The 15,183-nt window shown below is 38.5% G+C and overlaps 1 protein-coding gene across 3 annotated transcripts in view; it reads right to left on the bottom strand.

Moving 5' to 3' along the window:
* The window catches only part of LOC111139049 (formin 1), a 372,768-nt gene that overhangs the window by 143,434 nt on the left and 214,151 nt on the right, over positions 1 to 15,183 (bottom strand). For all 3 annotated transcript variants that reach the window (XM_022491166.1, XM_022491174.1, XM_022491184.1), the window contains one exon: positions 7,193 to 7,280. In XM_022491166.1, coding sequence (XP_022346874.1) covers positions 7,193 to 7,280 — 88 coding nt within the window. The remainder of the gene's footprint in view (positions 1 to 7,192; positions 7,281 to 15,183) is intronic.

The raw sequence follows: 15,183 nt of genomic DNA, 5'->3' as shown, positions 1-15,183 counted from the left end.
TCTTCCCTACATTGCCAAATGCCTGCTAGTGTGGCATGTTAGTTGGTGCGGACCTTAATTCAGGCTGTGATGGAAACAGGAGGCAAGTGTGAGTGACACAGTGAGCAGGAGCTTGTTGGGTGGTGGAAGACACAACAGTCGTGAAAGGGACACTTACCTAATCTGTTCCAATCACTCAATCGTATAAAGCAAAACTCCCAATTCTCACCCAAGTTCGGGCATGTACTATGCCGCAAGGTGCCCACCATGCCATTTTATAGGTGCAATTAAAATTGTCCATGGTTCAAACCTCAAAGAAGGGCACAGGCAGGGAATTCACAAAACCACCCCTCCGTCAGCCCCTCTATTCTCTGTAGGGCAGTGGAATGAGAAAGAGTTTGGGTTAAGCTGCTTCTGTTCTTCCATTAGTTCTGGTTCTTTTAAGCCAAAATTACATTCCAGGCAGATTGGATGGTCTCAGCCAGTTGCCTGAAGGTAAAGTACAAAGACTTGCCACTGTCTGCTTTCTGGACTCAGCCCGGGGGGTGAAGGAATGTACAGTGGTTTAGAAAGGGGTGGGTGGGAACCCTGCCGCTCAGGTGTTTCAGACTCAGCAGGAGGAAGAAAAAGGTGGGAAGCGAAGGGAAGGATTGGGGCTATTGTTTCCACTCACTGATTTTTTTTTTTTTTTGAGATTTTTCAATTTAGTAAGTTGATTGCCCCTGGCACCTTTATTTAGTAGGTCCACAGGTAAGGAGCCCACGTCACCTTTGCTGGGTAGACTCCTTACATGGCATCCTCACTTGTTCTTTTGCTTTCAACATCCTCTGATTTTGGGGGGCCCACTGAAATGAAGTTTTCTGATTCTAAAATCTGGTTTTAACTAAACTAAACTTGACAAAATAAACAAGTTGCCTTCAAAAGATTCCTGCAGAGAAACCCTGGAAGATAATCCATCAACAGTAAGAAAATGGCAGAGCAGACAGTTTGATGGCCAGTTCAAGTTCTCCATCAGCCATGGAAGGAGTTAAAGAGCAAGGATAGTTGAATCAGATTTGCTAAGACACTGACCTCCATAAATTATAAGAGAATTTATCAAGGGACTATTTGAAATGCGGATTTCGATACACTATTGTTAATAGTGAGTTGCACTCTATTTATATATCGACCCTTGTGATATTAGCCAATAAAAACTCAAAGCCATCAAAATTAAAGTTCGTAAGACATTTAAAAAACCATTGATCTCACTTTAGTTCATATTTTGGCATGTGTTTTATAACGTGAATATTAGTTCTGTCATACGTTTACATGACACACATGGTTCAGAGAACAAAGCTTGAGAAGCATGCTCTGAAACTTTTTACTGGTAGGAATGCCCTATAAAGACTTTGGAGACCTCCTGCCTTCAGTATAGGGTCTTCCAGGCTAGCTTAGAACGTTCCTTAGGAAAATCCTAGACAATTCATGGTGAATTTCAGATGCCTGGTAAAATTCATTCTGTTTTAGACACCCGGCATTAACCTTGACAGCAATTTCTAGAAATTATTAGGTAAAAGGGAGCAAAGTTGAGTGAGCATTCTCGGATCTGGGTTTTAGACTCCCGGCACATAACTCACTGGTATCCTTTCACATTTTGATTTGAGATTCCTAAACAGAAAGATAGTCTTTGATGCAACCGAACTCCCAAACCGAGTTTCTGGGCTGGTAGAAACTAAGCTGAAAAATGTTTTATTTTGATGTTAGATTAAACATTATAAATATAAATTCTGAGTGTACGGGAAATTCCAAATGAATGCCAGGAGGTTTCTGGCACCTCGTCTGTTGCAAGGCATACAGAGGTTTATGTCGAGAACAGTCAACAGCAATTTTCCATCTCCCCTGGGAAAAGAATGAGAGGAAATCACTAACATGGAATGAAAACACTAATTTGCAATCATGTAGACAGTCACTGTGTCCAAGGATGCCAAATGCTTTTAAATACAAGTCATCCAGTTTAGCAGATGGAAAGCGGCAAGAAGTAAATCACTTATTCAGAGTTTCTCCTGGACCAAATACAGGTGCTGGGGGGTTATGGTCAGTCTCCTGAAACCATTCTTCCCCCACAACCAAGGTCCTGCCCTGAGTCACACAGTGCTTCAAACCTCGGTCCATTTAGGGACTTGGCTTTCTTCTCCAAGATATCCAACACCATCTTGGGTAGAGACAAACAGATAAAAGTGGTTACCTTTTTGGCGATGTTCTATCTCCAACATAGCCCTATGTACTTCACATCAGGCTAGAGTTTTCAGATGCTCATTGAACATGTTAGCTTCAATGTCTCCAGTCACTTCAGGCTCAAATCATCTACCTATGCCTTTTCTCCTTTCTTTCCAGTTTATGTTTTGGTAGCATTCATTATATACATGCTTGTTGAAGCCAGAAATCGAAGGTACATATAAGACTTCTTCTTCATCACTGCTTCCTCTGATGTGGCCAAATGGAATAATTCTCTCTCCAAATAACCCTTCTCTGTGGTCTCCCCCATATTTCTATAGACACAGCCTTAGTTCTGGCCTTCACATTCATTATCTCAATCATCACAATCCCTTTCTAACAGACTGATCCTCCTTCGGTATGATTTCTGTTTCTCCACTCAACAGACACTCAAGGACCATCCCCCAGGTGCTAGGCACAGTGCAAGGTGCTAGGGACACATCACTGAGCAATCTCCCTCTTGGAACTTATACTCTGGTGATGGGTGTAAATGGAAACATAAATAAAGTAGCAAATGAGGTAAGGTGTTGGGTAGACTAAGAGAATTAACTTAGTGTAGGCTCTCTTAGGTGTCCTATGTGCCAAAACCAAGCAAGGAAAAGGATCTCGATCTAGTGGGGTGGAAAAGCATTTCAAACAGAGGGAATGTGCAATGCTGCTCATTCAAAAAGGCTACGCCTTCAAAGACACAGAAGAAGAAAAAAACTTGGCCTTTTTAAGGAATCAAGGAGGACTGCTGTGGTTAGTGTGTGGTGAGACGGGAAGCAAGCACAACCAAGCCAAGTTGGAGGTACCAGCTTGGGCCAGAGCACGCAAGACCTTGGAGGTCTGTCTTCCACAGCTCGAGAGGCATTCTGTACTTGGAATTAGATCATAGCACCGACACTCTTGAATTGTGTCTTCCTGTTACTCATGGGATAATATCCCAAGTTTGTATGACGATATTCAGGGCCCTGCCTGGTCTGGATGCCACTTGCCTTTTTAGCCTTGTGCCCTGAAACAACCCACATTCACGTGCCATCTGTATATTCTAGCAGGCCTCCTATTCACCTGCCTTCTGTCCTTCTGTGTGTGACGACCACGGTTTTATCTTTAAGACTCATCTTAAGAATCATCATCCCATTGGGCTGCCTTGTATGTGTCTCCCACCACCCCACGCACTCTTGAGAATGTTAAAGTCTGGATCTTATGTGTTGTGGTGGTCATGGGGCCTGATACAGAACTGGCATTCAATCCATGTTCCCTGAGGGAGGGAAGGCGGGAAGGCAGGAGGAAAGGAAGTGAGTTTTGCCCAAATGTACTGGAGTAGGACACATGACAGTCTGATTCCATTTATTCTAAGGTTCAGTCTACTTTTTAAAAATCAAATTATTTAAAAAAAAAAAGAGTGGCTTTTATACATGATATGTTAGCTCGATGAGTTGTAAACAAGGCTTAATGATCAGAGAAATTCTTAGAAAAAATGCAACATGGCATAAAGGAGCACACTGGCTTTCTGTAAGACCTGGAGGTACAGAGCTTCAGAATCCCACTTCTTCAATATACATCATAGGCTCATAGGCAGTGTCTCGTGGACAACGGAAGAGTGGCCACCTTTACAAATGAGGAAGACAAGGTTTTTGTTTTTTTTTTTTAAGATTTTTTTTTTAAATAAAGATTTTATTTATTTATTTGTCATAGAGAGAGCACAAGCAGGCAGAGTGGCAGGCAGAGACAGAGAGAGAAGCAGGCTCCCTGCTGGACAAGGAGCCCGATACGGGACTCAATCCCAGGCCCCTGAGATCATGACCTGAGCTGAAGGCAGCGGCTTAACCAACTGAGCCACCCAGGTGTCCCACAAGGTTGATTTTTAAGAGATGAACCAGAAATAAGTGGATTATCCAGCTATGGGGGGTAACATATGTGAACAGACATACCCAAAACCATTATCAAGGTGACTACACTGTCGTCCCAGCAAGGGGGAAAAGAGCATAAACAAATACAGAGAGGAGAGGCAAGTGATATGGATGCAGTGATGAACAGATGTGATCAACAGTTTCATCATGGCAAAGGAAAATTCTTTTCCTTAAGTGAATATGCTCACTTTTGGGGTTCTACATCAGCTCCTCGTGAGTTTGGGAAATGCAAGTTAGAGCGTCTGTCTTTTTGCTTTGACAAAGATGACCATATGACCACAGGCTGAAGAACAGCCTCAGCACTCTGGTCATTTCACCAGGGCTGATGTGCTGTGTGACCTTGCCTGGCTGCCAGCTGGCCAGCCCCAGTCAGATCTCATGGCAGCCCCTCTCACGTTAAAACACACGTTCTGGGCCAACATCAGCACCGGGACTCCTTTCATCAGGATGACAACACAAGGCCAAGTGCATTCCATTCACGACCAGACACAGACTCAGCACGAAATGTAACTGACACAGCTTGGGCTCCTAAGTGACCTTCGGATGCCAGTGTCAGTCAAATGATTCTAAAGAAAAATTAAGCTCGGGTTTTATTCATCTGGAATGCATTACCGAATGAAGACATGGAATAGAGGTGATTTTTTTTTTTTTTTTTTTTTTTTTTTTTAAGAACTTAGGAGCCAACTCTGTGGTGGGGAATGGAGGTGCCTGGAACAGGAGAAAGAACTAGATGACGAGTCCTAGAAAACTTTGATGCTACAACTGACATTTCCAATGCTGACATGTAAATTCGCCATGGCTTCACGTGAGCATGCTTTTGCCAAGAGGAGAGCGCTGGGAAAAGCAGGGCGGAACTAACCTCTCACCTCACTCATAATGTACATTCGCTCCAACGAGACTGGGGTGCCATGGGAAGGAGGTTTGTAGTCCGGAGGCGGTAACTGGAATGCGACACGGCCGGGACGACTCTGGTCTCATGACAACCTGACACTACAGCGCGATGTGCCTAAGACGAACTGAATCGAGTCTCAAGTGCTGTTGCCAGTACGAAAACTCGTAGCCATGGCGCCGCACATCATGGTGATGAACCCAGGCATCTAACCTCGGAAGAAGACTGTGGTTTAGGAAACAACCCTGTCGCTAGAGGTGGGGAATTCCTTTCCAAACTCAGACTACATCCAAAAAGCTCATCTCTCTGACAAAAGACGATCAGCTTTCTTGATGATTTATCTGTTTCATTTTTTTCATTTTGCCTTTGCAGTCATGTCACCATTCCCTGGTTTGAATATACGAGAAACTCAAGTCTTCCAGAAGATCTGACCTCTAAAATCACTGAAGGATCCCTTTCTCATATTTTGATGGTGGATCCTTTAGCTGCCCAGCCCAAATTCAAGTCCCCTCCTGCAACATTTTTTGAGGTTTCATATTCATTCTTCGGTATTTAGTTCTACTTAATTAAGCTGAAATATTACAGATAGACAGCTTGTTTGCATCCTCTGTGAACATCAACTAATTCAGAGTATTTTTAGTTTTATGGGGAGTTTTTTTATGTTTGCAATAAAGCAAAATTTTAAACCCTTAGTGTGTGCCTAAGTGTCTTTTGGTTTGGGACCTCTGCAAGTCTTATGCTGTGTACCTGTGTAAAACAAACTTGAGGCAACAGTAAAAACCTGAAGGGCAATGTGGTTTGAGAGTGTCTCCACTTTAAACCCATGTTGAATTCGACCAAAACCATCTATGGGAGATTGTATTACTATTCAGAAAATATTATCAATGACATGTCAAAATAAAGATTTACATTTAATTGATTACTAAGAAAGAGTAGTACTGTTTTCATGCAAGACATAGATTTCAAAAACATAAGATGGTTTTTGACCTATTTTTCTAGAGACTAAGAAAAATACATGTAAGTAAAATTTCCTTTTTTAAATGTTGTATTTCAAAGTGAGCCAAAGATAACCATGTTGAAATAGCATCATTTGAAAAAAAGGAAGGGATTAAGAAACAATGACATGAACAAGTAGATGAAGAAGCAAAGTGTTTCACCATAGAAATATCCCAGCTAATGAAGAAGAAGTGATGGAGTTAGTGTATCGTTATTTTTTTTTAATATTTTATTTATTTATTTGACAGAGATCACAAGTAGGCAGAGAGGCAGACAGAGAGAGAGAGAGAGAGAGAGAGAGAGAGAAGCAGGCTCTTGGCTGAGCAGAGAGCCCGATGTGGGACTCGATCCCAGGACCCTGAGATCATGACCCGAGCCGAAGGCAGCGGCTTAACCCACTGAGCCACCCAGGCGCCCCAGTGTATCGTTATTTTGCAAATTTCTAATGAAATAATGAATCCAGGCAAAGATCTTTAGTGTCCACTAACAACATAAAGAAACAAATAGATATTATGTATTTCTTGATACAATATGCAATAGCATTTATGAAGTCTTCTTCCTCTACTAGGATCAAGTCTGTAGATCAAACTAACAGTTTACATAAGGAACCACAGGGGACAGAAAAACATAGTAAGTAAAAATATGGCAATACAATCAGAAAATCGAAAATGTGCGAAAATCTACAGGACAAATGGCTTGGTTTCTTAAAAAAAAAAAAATTAATTACAAAGGAAAAAAGATGGAGTGCAGAAAGTCCTAGATTAAAAGAAAACCGAGAGACACGCAACCAAGGTAATGCATGAAAGTTGTTTGGATCCTCATTCAAACTAATTATAAACAAATGGATGAATTTGTGAGTATATAATTGGGGAAATCAGAATTACATATATGATGATATTGAGAAATTATTGTAAATGTTTTTAAATGCCTGACAATTGCACTGGAATTATTTTAACTTTTTATCAGTGTTCTGACATTTTTAACAGAAGAATTATAAAATGTCTAGGATTTGCTTTATAATAGTCTAGCTGGTGAGGGACAGTATTTCAGATGAAACAAGAGTGAGTTGGTACACTGGGTTTACTATGGGATTCTAATTGTTTATAGGCTTGAAACTTTTCACAATAAAATGTTGAAAAATATTAAAGTTGGAAAAACAAAAGTGATGGAGAAGACTTACCCTGCTGGATATCCTTCATTTCTAAGTGCAAACTCGATATCAAGATTCCCACAGTTTGAGATCGTTTTCCATCTAATAACTTGATGATCTGGAATTTAAAAATAAAATTGATACAAGTTCAAATGACCATGTAATCAATCTTTCAGAAGCATATCAAAACCATTAAGATTTTTAGATACTCCGAGGAACTAAACTGATGCTACAGTCACTCTATTTTAATGATATTTTAATTTGAAAGTGACTTATCTACAACTACAGAAACTTTAGAAAATGAAGGAGAAACATCACGCCAAACTTTGCCAATCTAATACAAGCACTGAAATCTTTATGACATTGTACTCCAATCTTTTTATTTAAATAATTATTAACACAACTATAATTGTAACGTACATATAATTTTATATCCAACTTCTCCACTTATCATTGGCACATTTCCACATTGCTACTTCTTAGGTCACTTCAGAGCCTCCAATCTTTTTGGCTGTGTCATCTGCCCAGTGGTTTAGGGGAAAGATCAGCGTGATCGCAGCTCAGCTGTCTACCAGTGATGCAGCCTTGGAAAAGGCCAATTTCTTCATCCCAGAGTTGGGTTGACTGTATTTAATTCGTACATTTATTCTAAAAATTACAGGACGTAATATATGTAAAGCACTCATATATTTTTTTAAAAAAGATTTTATTTATTTATTTGACAGAGATCACAAGTAGGCAGAGAGGCAGGCAGAGAGAGAGGGGGAAACAGGCTCCCTTCTGTGCAAAGCCTGATGTGGGGCTTGATCCCAGGACCCTTGGATCATGATGAGAGCCGAAGGCAGAGGCTTTAACCCACTGAGCCACCCAGGCGCCCCCATATAATATATTCTTAACATAGATTATTTAAATAAAATTTCCCTGTCTTGGAGAATTGTGTTGCTTCATATTTGTGCTATTTTTAACATAAACAATATTTTATACATTAAGCCTTAATTTCAATTTCTTAAAATTGTTCTTTTTTTTTTTTTAAGATTTTTTTATTTATTTGACAGACAGAGACCACAAGTAGGCAGAGAGGAAGGCAGGGAGAGAGGAGGAAGCAGCTCCCCGCTGAGCAGAGAGCCCGATGTGGGACTCGATCCCAGGACCCTGGGATCATGACCTGAGCTGAAGGCAGAGGCTTTAACCCGCTGAGCCACCCAGGCGCCCCTTAAAATTGTTCTTTTATGATAATACAGATATGTCAAAACTTTACAGTCTTCTTATAAACTCCAAATACCGCATCACCAATTATGGAGGGAGAGCTTTTCGTAGTTTTGGTTTCTCTAAACCTAGTAAGCCAAATCAGTTCCTTCTAACACATCACACAGTGGCCACTAAGGGGGAAAAAAAAAAAAGACCTTTTCTCTCATGTGACACAGCTACAAAAGTCAATAGGGAATGCACACAAAATATCACCAAATCTTAAGTTTTTAAACACACTTTGCTGGGTAAAATACAAATTAAACTAAACAGCTTTCTTCCCCTTCCACCTAGGTACTTACAAACTTACCAAAATATAGTGAAGATACAGTAATATGGTAAGAAACATCTGCATTTATATTGGTACTAGTTTAGCTGAATTGCTTGTTGGTTGACTATAAGGAATAACAGAGTTCATTCCAAGATGGTCTAATTACTGATCTTTCAGTCAATCCTGAATCAGTTATTGCCAGCCCTTTATCTTTTCTTTCCCTGCTCAGAATGGCTACTTTTATATAACTATTAGACCTAAAATATAGTAAATACCAAGCTTTCATCAAGATAAAAGGAAATCTGATGTTTTAGTCCAACGTGTTTAATAATGTCAGCATTAGTCTTAAAGAAAGATTCTTTGGGGATACAGAATTTCAAGAGTTTTTTTAAAAGAAATAAGGTCGGTACTTGGACTTTTAATTTTTTTATATGAAAGCAACAGAGAAAAAGATTATATATATAATCAAATATTTTCTGTAAAAATGCAATTTCTGGCTTATTCTTAGATTGAGAACACAAATTTAAAATGAAATGATTTTTAAAAGCCCAATACAAAATTAAGAAAAGACACATAAGTTTCATGTAAATATCCAGCCATGCACTCATTCATTCAACAAAAACCTGCTGTGACTCTTATGTGCCTGGCACAGCTTCGGACTCTGAGGATATGGAGGTGACCCAAACAGATCAAGTCCTTGCTTGTCCTTGTGAAGTCTGTAGAGCTTAGTTATCTTGAAAAAAAAAAAAAATCATTTTGGCTTTGTTTTTCTTTCTCAAGACTGCTTTGGGATTTGAGGTCTCTGATGATTTCATTCACATTTTAGGAATTTTTGGTTCTATTTTTTTGAAAAAAATGACATTGGAACTTTGATAGGGATTGCACTGAACCTGTACATTGCTTTAGGTAGTATGGACATTTTGACAATATTAATTCTTCCAATCCATAAGCACAGAATATCTTTCTATTTAATTGTGTCTTTCTTCCATCAGTGTCTTAAACTTTTCAGTGTATAGTCTGTCACCTACCTCCTTGCTTAAACTTATTCCTAGATACTTTATTCTTTTTGATATAATTATAAATGGGATTATTTTCTTAATTTCTAGGATCATTCACTGCTAGTATATAGAAATGCAACGTATTTTTCTCTATTCATTTCATACCCTGAAACTTCATTGAATTCATTTACTAGTTCTAATAGTTTTGGGGTAGAGTCTTTAGGGTTTTCTATATATAAATTAAGGTTATCTGTAAAAAGTGACAGTTTTACTTCTTCCTTACCATTTTGGATGCCTTTTATTTCTTTTCTTTGCCTAATTCCTCTGGCTAGTTCTTTCAGTACTACGTTGAATAAAAGTGGCAAGGGAGGGTATCCTTGTCTTGATCCTGATCTTGGAGGAAAGCTTTCAGCTTTTCAGCCTTGAGTATGATGCTAGCTGTGGGCTTGTCCTATGTGGCCTTTATTATGTTGAGGTGTGGTCCTTCTCTACCCACTTTGTTGATAGCTTTTATCATATCTGGTTGTTGAATTTTGTCAAATGTTTTCTCTGCATCTATTGAGTTGATGACTTTTATCTTCCACTTTGTTAATGTGATGTATCGCACTGACTGATTTATAGATATTGAACTATCCTTGCATCCCTGGAATAAATCCCACTTGATCGCGCTATCTGATCCTTTTAATGCATTGTTGAATTTGGTTTGTTAGTATTTTGTCAAGGATTTTTGCATCTATGTTCATCAGAAATATTGAGCAGCTATTTCCTTTTTTTTGGTGGTTCCCGTGTCTGGTTTCAGTGTCAGGGTAATGCTGGACTTGTAAAATGAGTTTGGAAACATTCCTTCCTCTAATTTTTTGGAAGTCTGAGAAGGATAGGTATTAAATCTTCTTTGAATGTTTGGGAGAATTCACAGTGATCCCAGATGGTCTTGGCTTTTGTTTGTTGTCAGATTTTGATTAATCATTGAATCTCCTTACTCGTAACCAGTCTATTCAGACTTACCATGATTTAGTCCTGGGAGATTTGGTTTCTAGTGATTTTTCAATTTCATCCAGAATGTCCAACTTGTTGGCAAATAATTGTTCAAAGTAATCTCTTATATTCCTTTGTATTTCTGTGGTGTCAGTTGTAACTTCTTTTCCATTTCTAATTTTACTTACTTGAGCCTTCTCTCTTTTTTCTTGCTGAGTCTAGCTAAAGGTTTGTCAATTTTATTTATCTTTTCAAAGAACCACCCCTTAATTTCTTTGATCTTTTCTATTGTCTTTTTAGTCTCTATTTAATTTATTTCTACTTTGGTCTTTGTTATTTTGTTCTTTCTACTAACTTTGGGCTTTGTTTGTTCTTTTTCTAGTTCCTTCAGGTATGAATTTTGATCTGTATCCTTATGAAATTTCCCCTTAAAACTACTTTTGCAGGGGGGCACCTGGGTGGCTCAGTGGGTTAAAGCCTCTGCCTTTGGCTCAGGTCATGATCCCAGGGTCCTGGGATCGAGCCCCACATCGGGCTCCCTGCTCAGTGGGGAGCCTGCCTCCCCCTTTCTCTCTGCCTGCCTCTCTGCCTAGTTGTGATCTCTGTCAAATAAATAAATAAAAATCTTTAAAAAAAATTCTTTTGCAGCATCCCCTCAATTTTGGTATGTTATATTCCTATTTTCATTTGTCTCAAGATATTCTTTTAAGATTTTTTAATTTATGCATTTGAGAGACACACACACACACACACACACACACACACACACACACACATGCACAGAGAGCATGAACAGGGGAGAGAGGCAGAGGGAGAGGGAGAAGCAGACTCCTCGTGGATCTGTGAGTGCAACATGGGGCTTGATCCCAGGACCATGGGATCATGACCTGAGTGGAAGGCAGATGCTTAACCAACTGGGCCACCCAGGTACCTCTCAAGTTATTCTTTTATTTCTCCTTTCATTTCTTTGTTGATCCACTGGTTATTCAGTAGCATGTTGTTTAATTTCCACTTATTTGTGATTTTTCCACTTTTCTTCTTGTAATTAATTTCTAGTTTCATACTGCTGTAGTCACAAAAGATGCTTGATTGGATTTCAATCCTCTTAAATTCATTGAGACTTGTTTTATGGCCTAACATGTGGTGTACTTTGGAGAATGTCCCATGTGCACTTGAAAAAACTGTACATTCTATTGTTTTTGGGTGAAATGTTCTATGTACATCTGTTAAGTCCACCTGGTCTAATGTGCCATTTAAAGCCAATGTTATCTTATCCCAGCAATTCTACTACTAGGTATTTATCTGAAGAAAACAAAAACACTAATTTGAAAAGATTTATACATCCCATTTTCATCGCAGCATTATTTATAATAGCCAAGATATGAAAACAACCTAAGTGCCCACTGATGGACGTAGAGATAAAGAAGATGTGTTCTGTATATACAATGGAATAGTACTCATCCATAAAAAAAGAATGAAATCTTGCCATGTGTGACAACATGGGTGGACTTTGGGGGTATTATGCTAAGTGAAATAAGTCAGACAGAGAAAGACAAATATCATATGAATTCACTTATATGTAGAATCTATAAAATAAAACAAAACTCATTGATACGGAGAACAGGATGATATTTGCTAGAGTAGAGGAAGGTTGGGGGCAGACAAAAATGGATGAAAGGTGTCAAGAGATATAAACTTCCAATTATAAAATAAATAAGCCATGGTAATGTAACATACAACATGATGACTATAGCCAATAATGCTATAGTACATATTTGAAAGTTTTGAAGACAGTAAATCCTGTAAATTCTCAACACAAGAAACAATGTTTTGTAAGTTTTTATGGTGATGGTAACTATGCTTATTGTGTTGATAATTTTGCAGTGTGTACAAATATTGAATAATTACATTGTACACCTATAACAAGTGTTATATACCAATTATACCTCCATAAAAATCACTTCGGTAAGTTGCCAAAAAGAACCGAAAAGGCAATTAAAACTGAACTGCAAAGAAAATTCAAAAGAAGAGAGGCTTTGGAAATTGACTAGACTTATTCTTAAATGTCCAAAATAGTTATTGATAAAACTTGGTCATGGCATACAGATGGACGTCAAGGAGACAGGCACAGAAATCAAGTTTATGACAAGATTACAAATGGGGAGCAAAAATTTCTTCAAACAAACATTCACCAAGCTCTCCAGTTAGAGTTCCGAAAACCCTGAATAACACATTCTATTTACAGGAAAAAGTTTAAATGCAACTTCTTCTAATAGCTAATTAAAAGAAGGCCAGAGAGCAATCAGACGTGAGCTAAGACAAAGAGGAAAGGGCTGAGACTGAGATTGCCCATCAGAGGGGAAAATGAGCATATCTATCCCTTCAGTGTTCATCCAGGCTGAAATATGGAGAGAATGTCACCACAGTCAGCCATCCTTGAAGTTTTGTCTAATGACTTGACATAGCAAGTGTTTGAAAAGAAAGTGTTTATTATCTTAAGCTGGACTAAAACCTTAAGAGTTGTATGAAATGTAGTGCTACCTCCCAAAAGGGAGGGAGGCAGTGTAGAGTCACAGCATTTGTATTCTCTTCTCTGTTTGTGTCAAATTCCCTGTCTACCTCTGACTAGACCTTTAAAAACAGACCTCTAATTTTCCATGTAGCTTCTCTTCAATTGTGGAATAATATAAGGTTTCTTGAAAAGTAGCCAAAAGCAGTCTTAAGCTTTCTTACTTTGCTTCTTTCATTTTTCTTATCTTTTCTTTTCTCTTTCCTTTTCCTTCCTTCCCTTCCCTTCCTTCCTCTCCCTCCACTCCCTTCTCCCCCTCCCCTCTTGTTTCTTCCTCCCTTCTAGATTGGAATGCTTAATAATAATAAAAGAATATAACATGAAATCTACCCTTATAACAAGTATTTAAATGTTCAGTACAATATTGTTGACTATACCACATTGCTGTACAGCAGATATCTAGATTTTTTTTCACACTACATGACAGAAACTCTATACCCATTTAACAACTACTCCCCGTTTTTTGTTCTCCCACCAACCCCTGGCAGTTTTCTGCTTCTACTCTCTACTTCTATGAGCTTGACTACTTTAGAGGCCCTCATATAAGTGGAATCATGCAGTAGTTGTCCTTCTGTGACTGGGCTGATTTCACTTGGCATAATTTCCTCAAAGTTCACCCAGATTGTAGCATGTGATGAAATTTCCTTAAGGCTGAATAATATGCCTACACACACACACACACACACATGCACACACACATCCCACATTGTTGTTACCCATTCATCCATCGATGGGCATTTATGTTATTTCCACTTCTTGGCTATTGTGAATATGGCTTCAGTGAACATGGGTGGGCAATTATCTCCTGTTTTCAATTCTTTTGGATAAATCCCAGAAATGAGGCTACTGCATCATGTGGTAGTTCTATTTTTAATTTTTTGAGGAACCTCCATTCTGTTTTTTATGGTAGCTACACCATTTTACATTCCCACCTACAATGCACAGGAGTTCCAATTTTTCCACATCTTTGCTCATACTCGTTCTTTTCTCTTTTTCTTTTCCTTTTTAAAAAATTATAGCTATTCTAACAGATGTGAGGTGATACCTCATTATGGTGTTGATTTGCATTTCCCTGTTGATTAGTGATATTGAACATCTTTCATATCTTTGGACATGTGTAGGTCTTGTTTGGAGAAATGTCTATTCGAGTCCTTTGCCCATTTTTCAATTGAGTTTCTCTTTTATTGAGTTGTAGGCATCCTTTATATGTTTCGGGACATTAGTACCTCATCAATACATGGTTTGCAAGTAATTTCTTCCATTCCATAGGTTGCCTTTTCATTCTACTGTTTCCTCTGTTAGGTAAAAGCTTTTCAGTTTTGATGTAGTCCCACTTGTCTATTTTTGCTTTTGTTGTCTGTGCTTTGGTGTCCTATCCAGGAAATATTTCCAAGATCAATGTTATGAGTTTCCCCCAAAGTTTTCTTCCAGGAATTTTATAGTTTCAGATCTTATATTTAAGTCTTTAGCCCATTTTGAGTTGATTGCTGTTTATGCTATAAGGATCCAATTTCATTCTTTTGCATCTGGATATCCAGTTTTTTTGTTTTTTGCTTTTTTTTTTTTTATTTTGAGGAGCCCATCTTTTCCCTGTTTTTTAGTGTTGGCACCCTTGTTGAAGGTCATTTGACCATATATGTTTGGGTTTATTTTTGGGTTCTCTCCTCTTTTCCATTGGTCTATGGGTTTGTTTTGACTCCAGTACCATACTGTTCTGAATACCATAGTTTGCAATACATTTTGAAGTTAGGAAGTGGGGGTCAATACCAAAAAAATTACAGGGAGAAAATTAAAAGTAAAGGGAGGGTTAAGAAAAAAAGCAGAATATATATTTTAAAATACCCTTCAGTCTAATATGTAAAATGACTAAAACGAAAACACATGCAGGAACACTTTACACCAATAGACAGACCATGTGAGAGTTCAGGTGACTAACAAGGCTGGCCCAAGACTTCAGGTCATA

Source organism: Enhydra lutris, unplaced genomic scaffold (assembly GCF_002288905.1).
Source record: "Enhydra lutris kenyoni isolate GAN:26980312 unplaced genomic scaffold, ASM228890v2 scaffoldscaffold4, whole genome shotgun sequence".
In the NCBI taxonomy this organism is placed as follows: Eukaryota; Metazoa; Chordata; class Mammalia; order Carnivora; family Mustelidae; genus Enhydra; species Enhydra lutris.
Note: the sequence above shows the minus strand (reverse complement) of the source record. Positions and strands in the feature narration are given on the sequence as shown.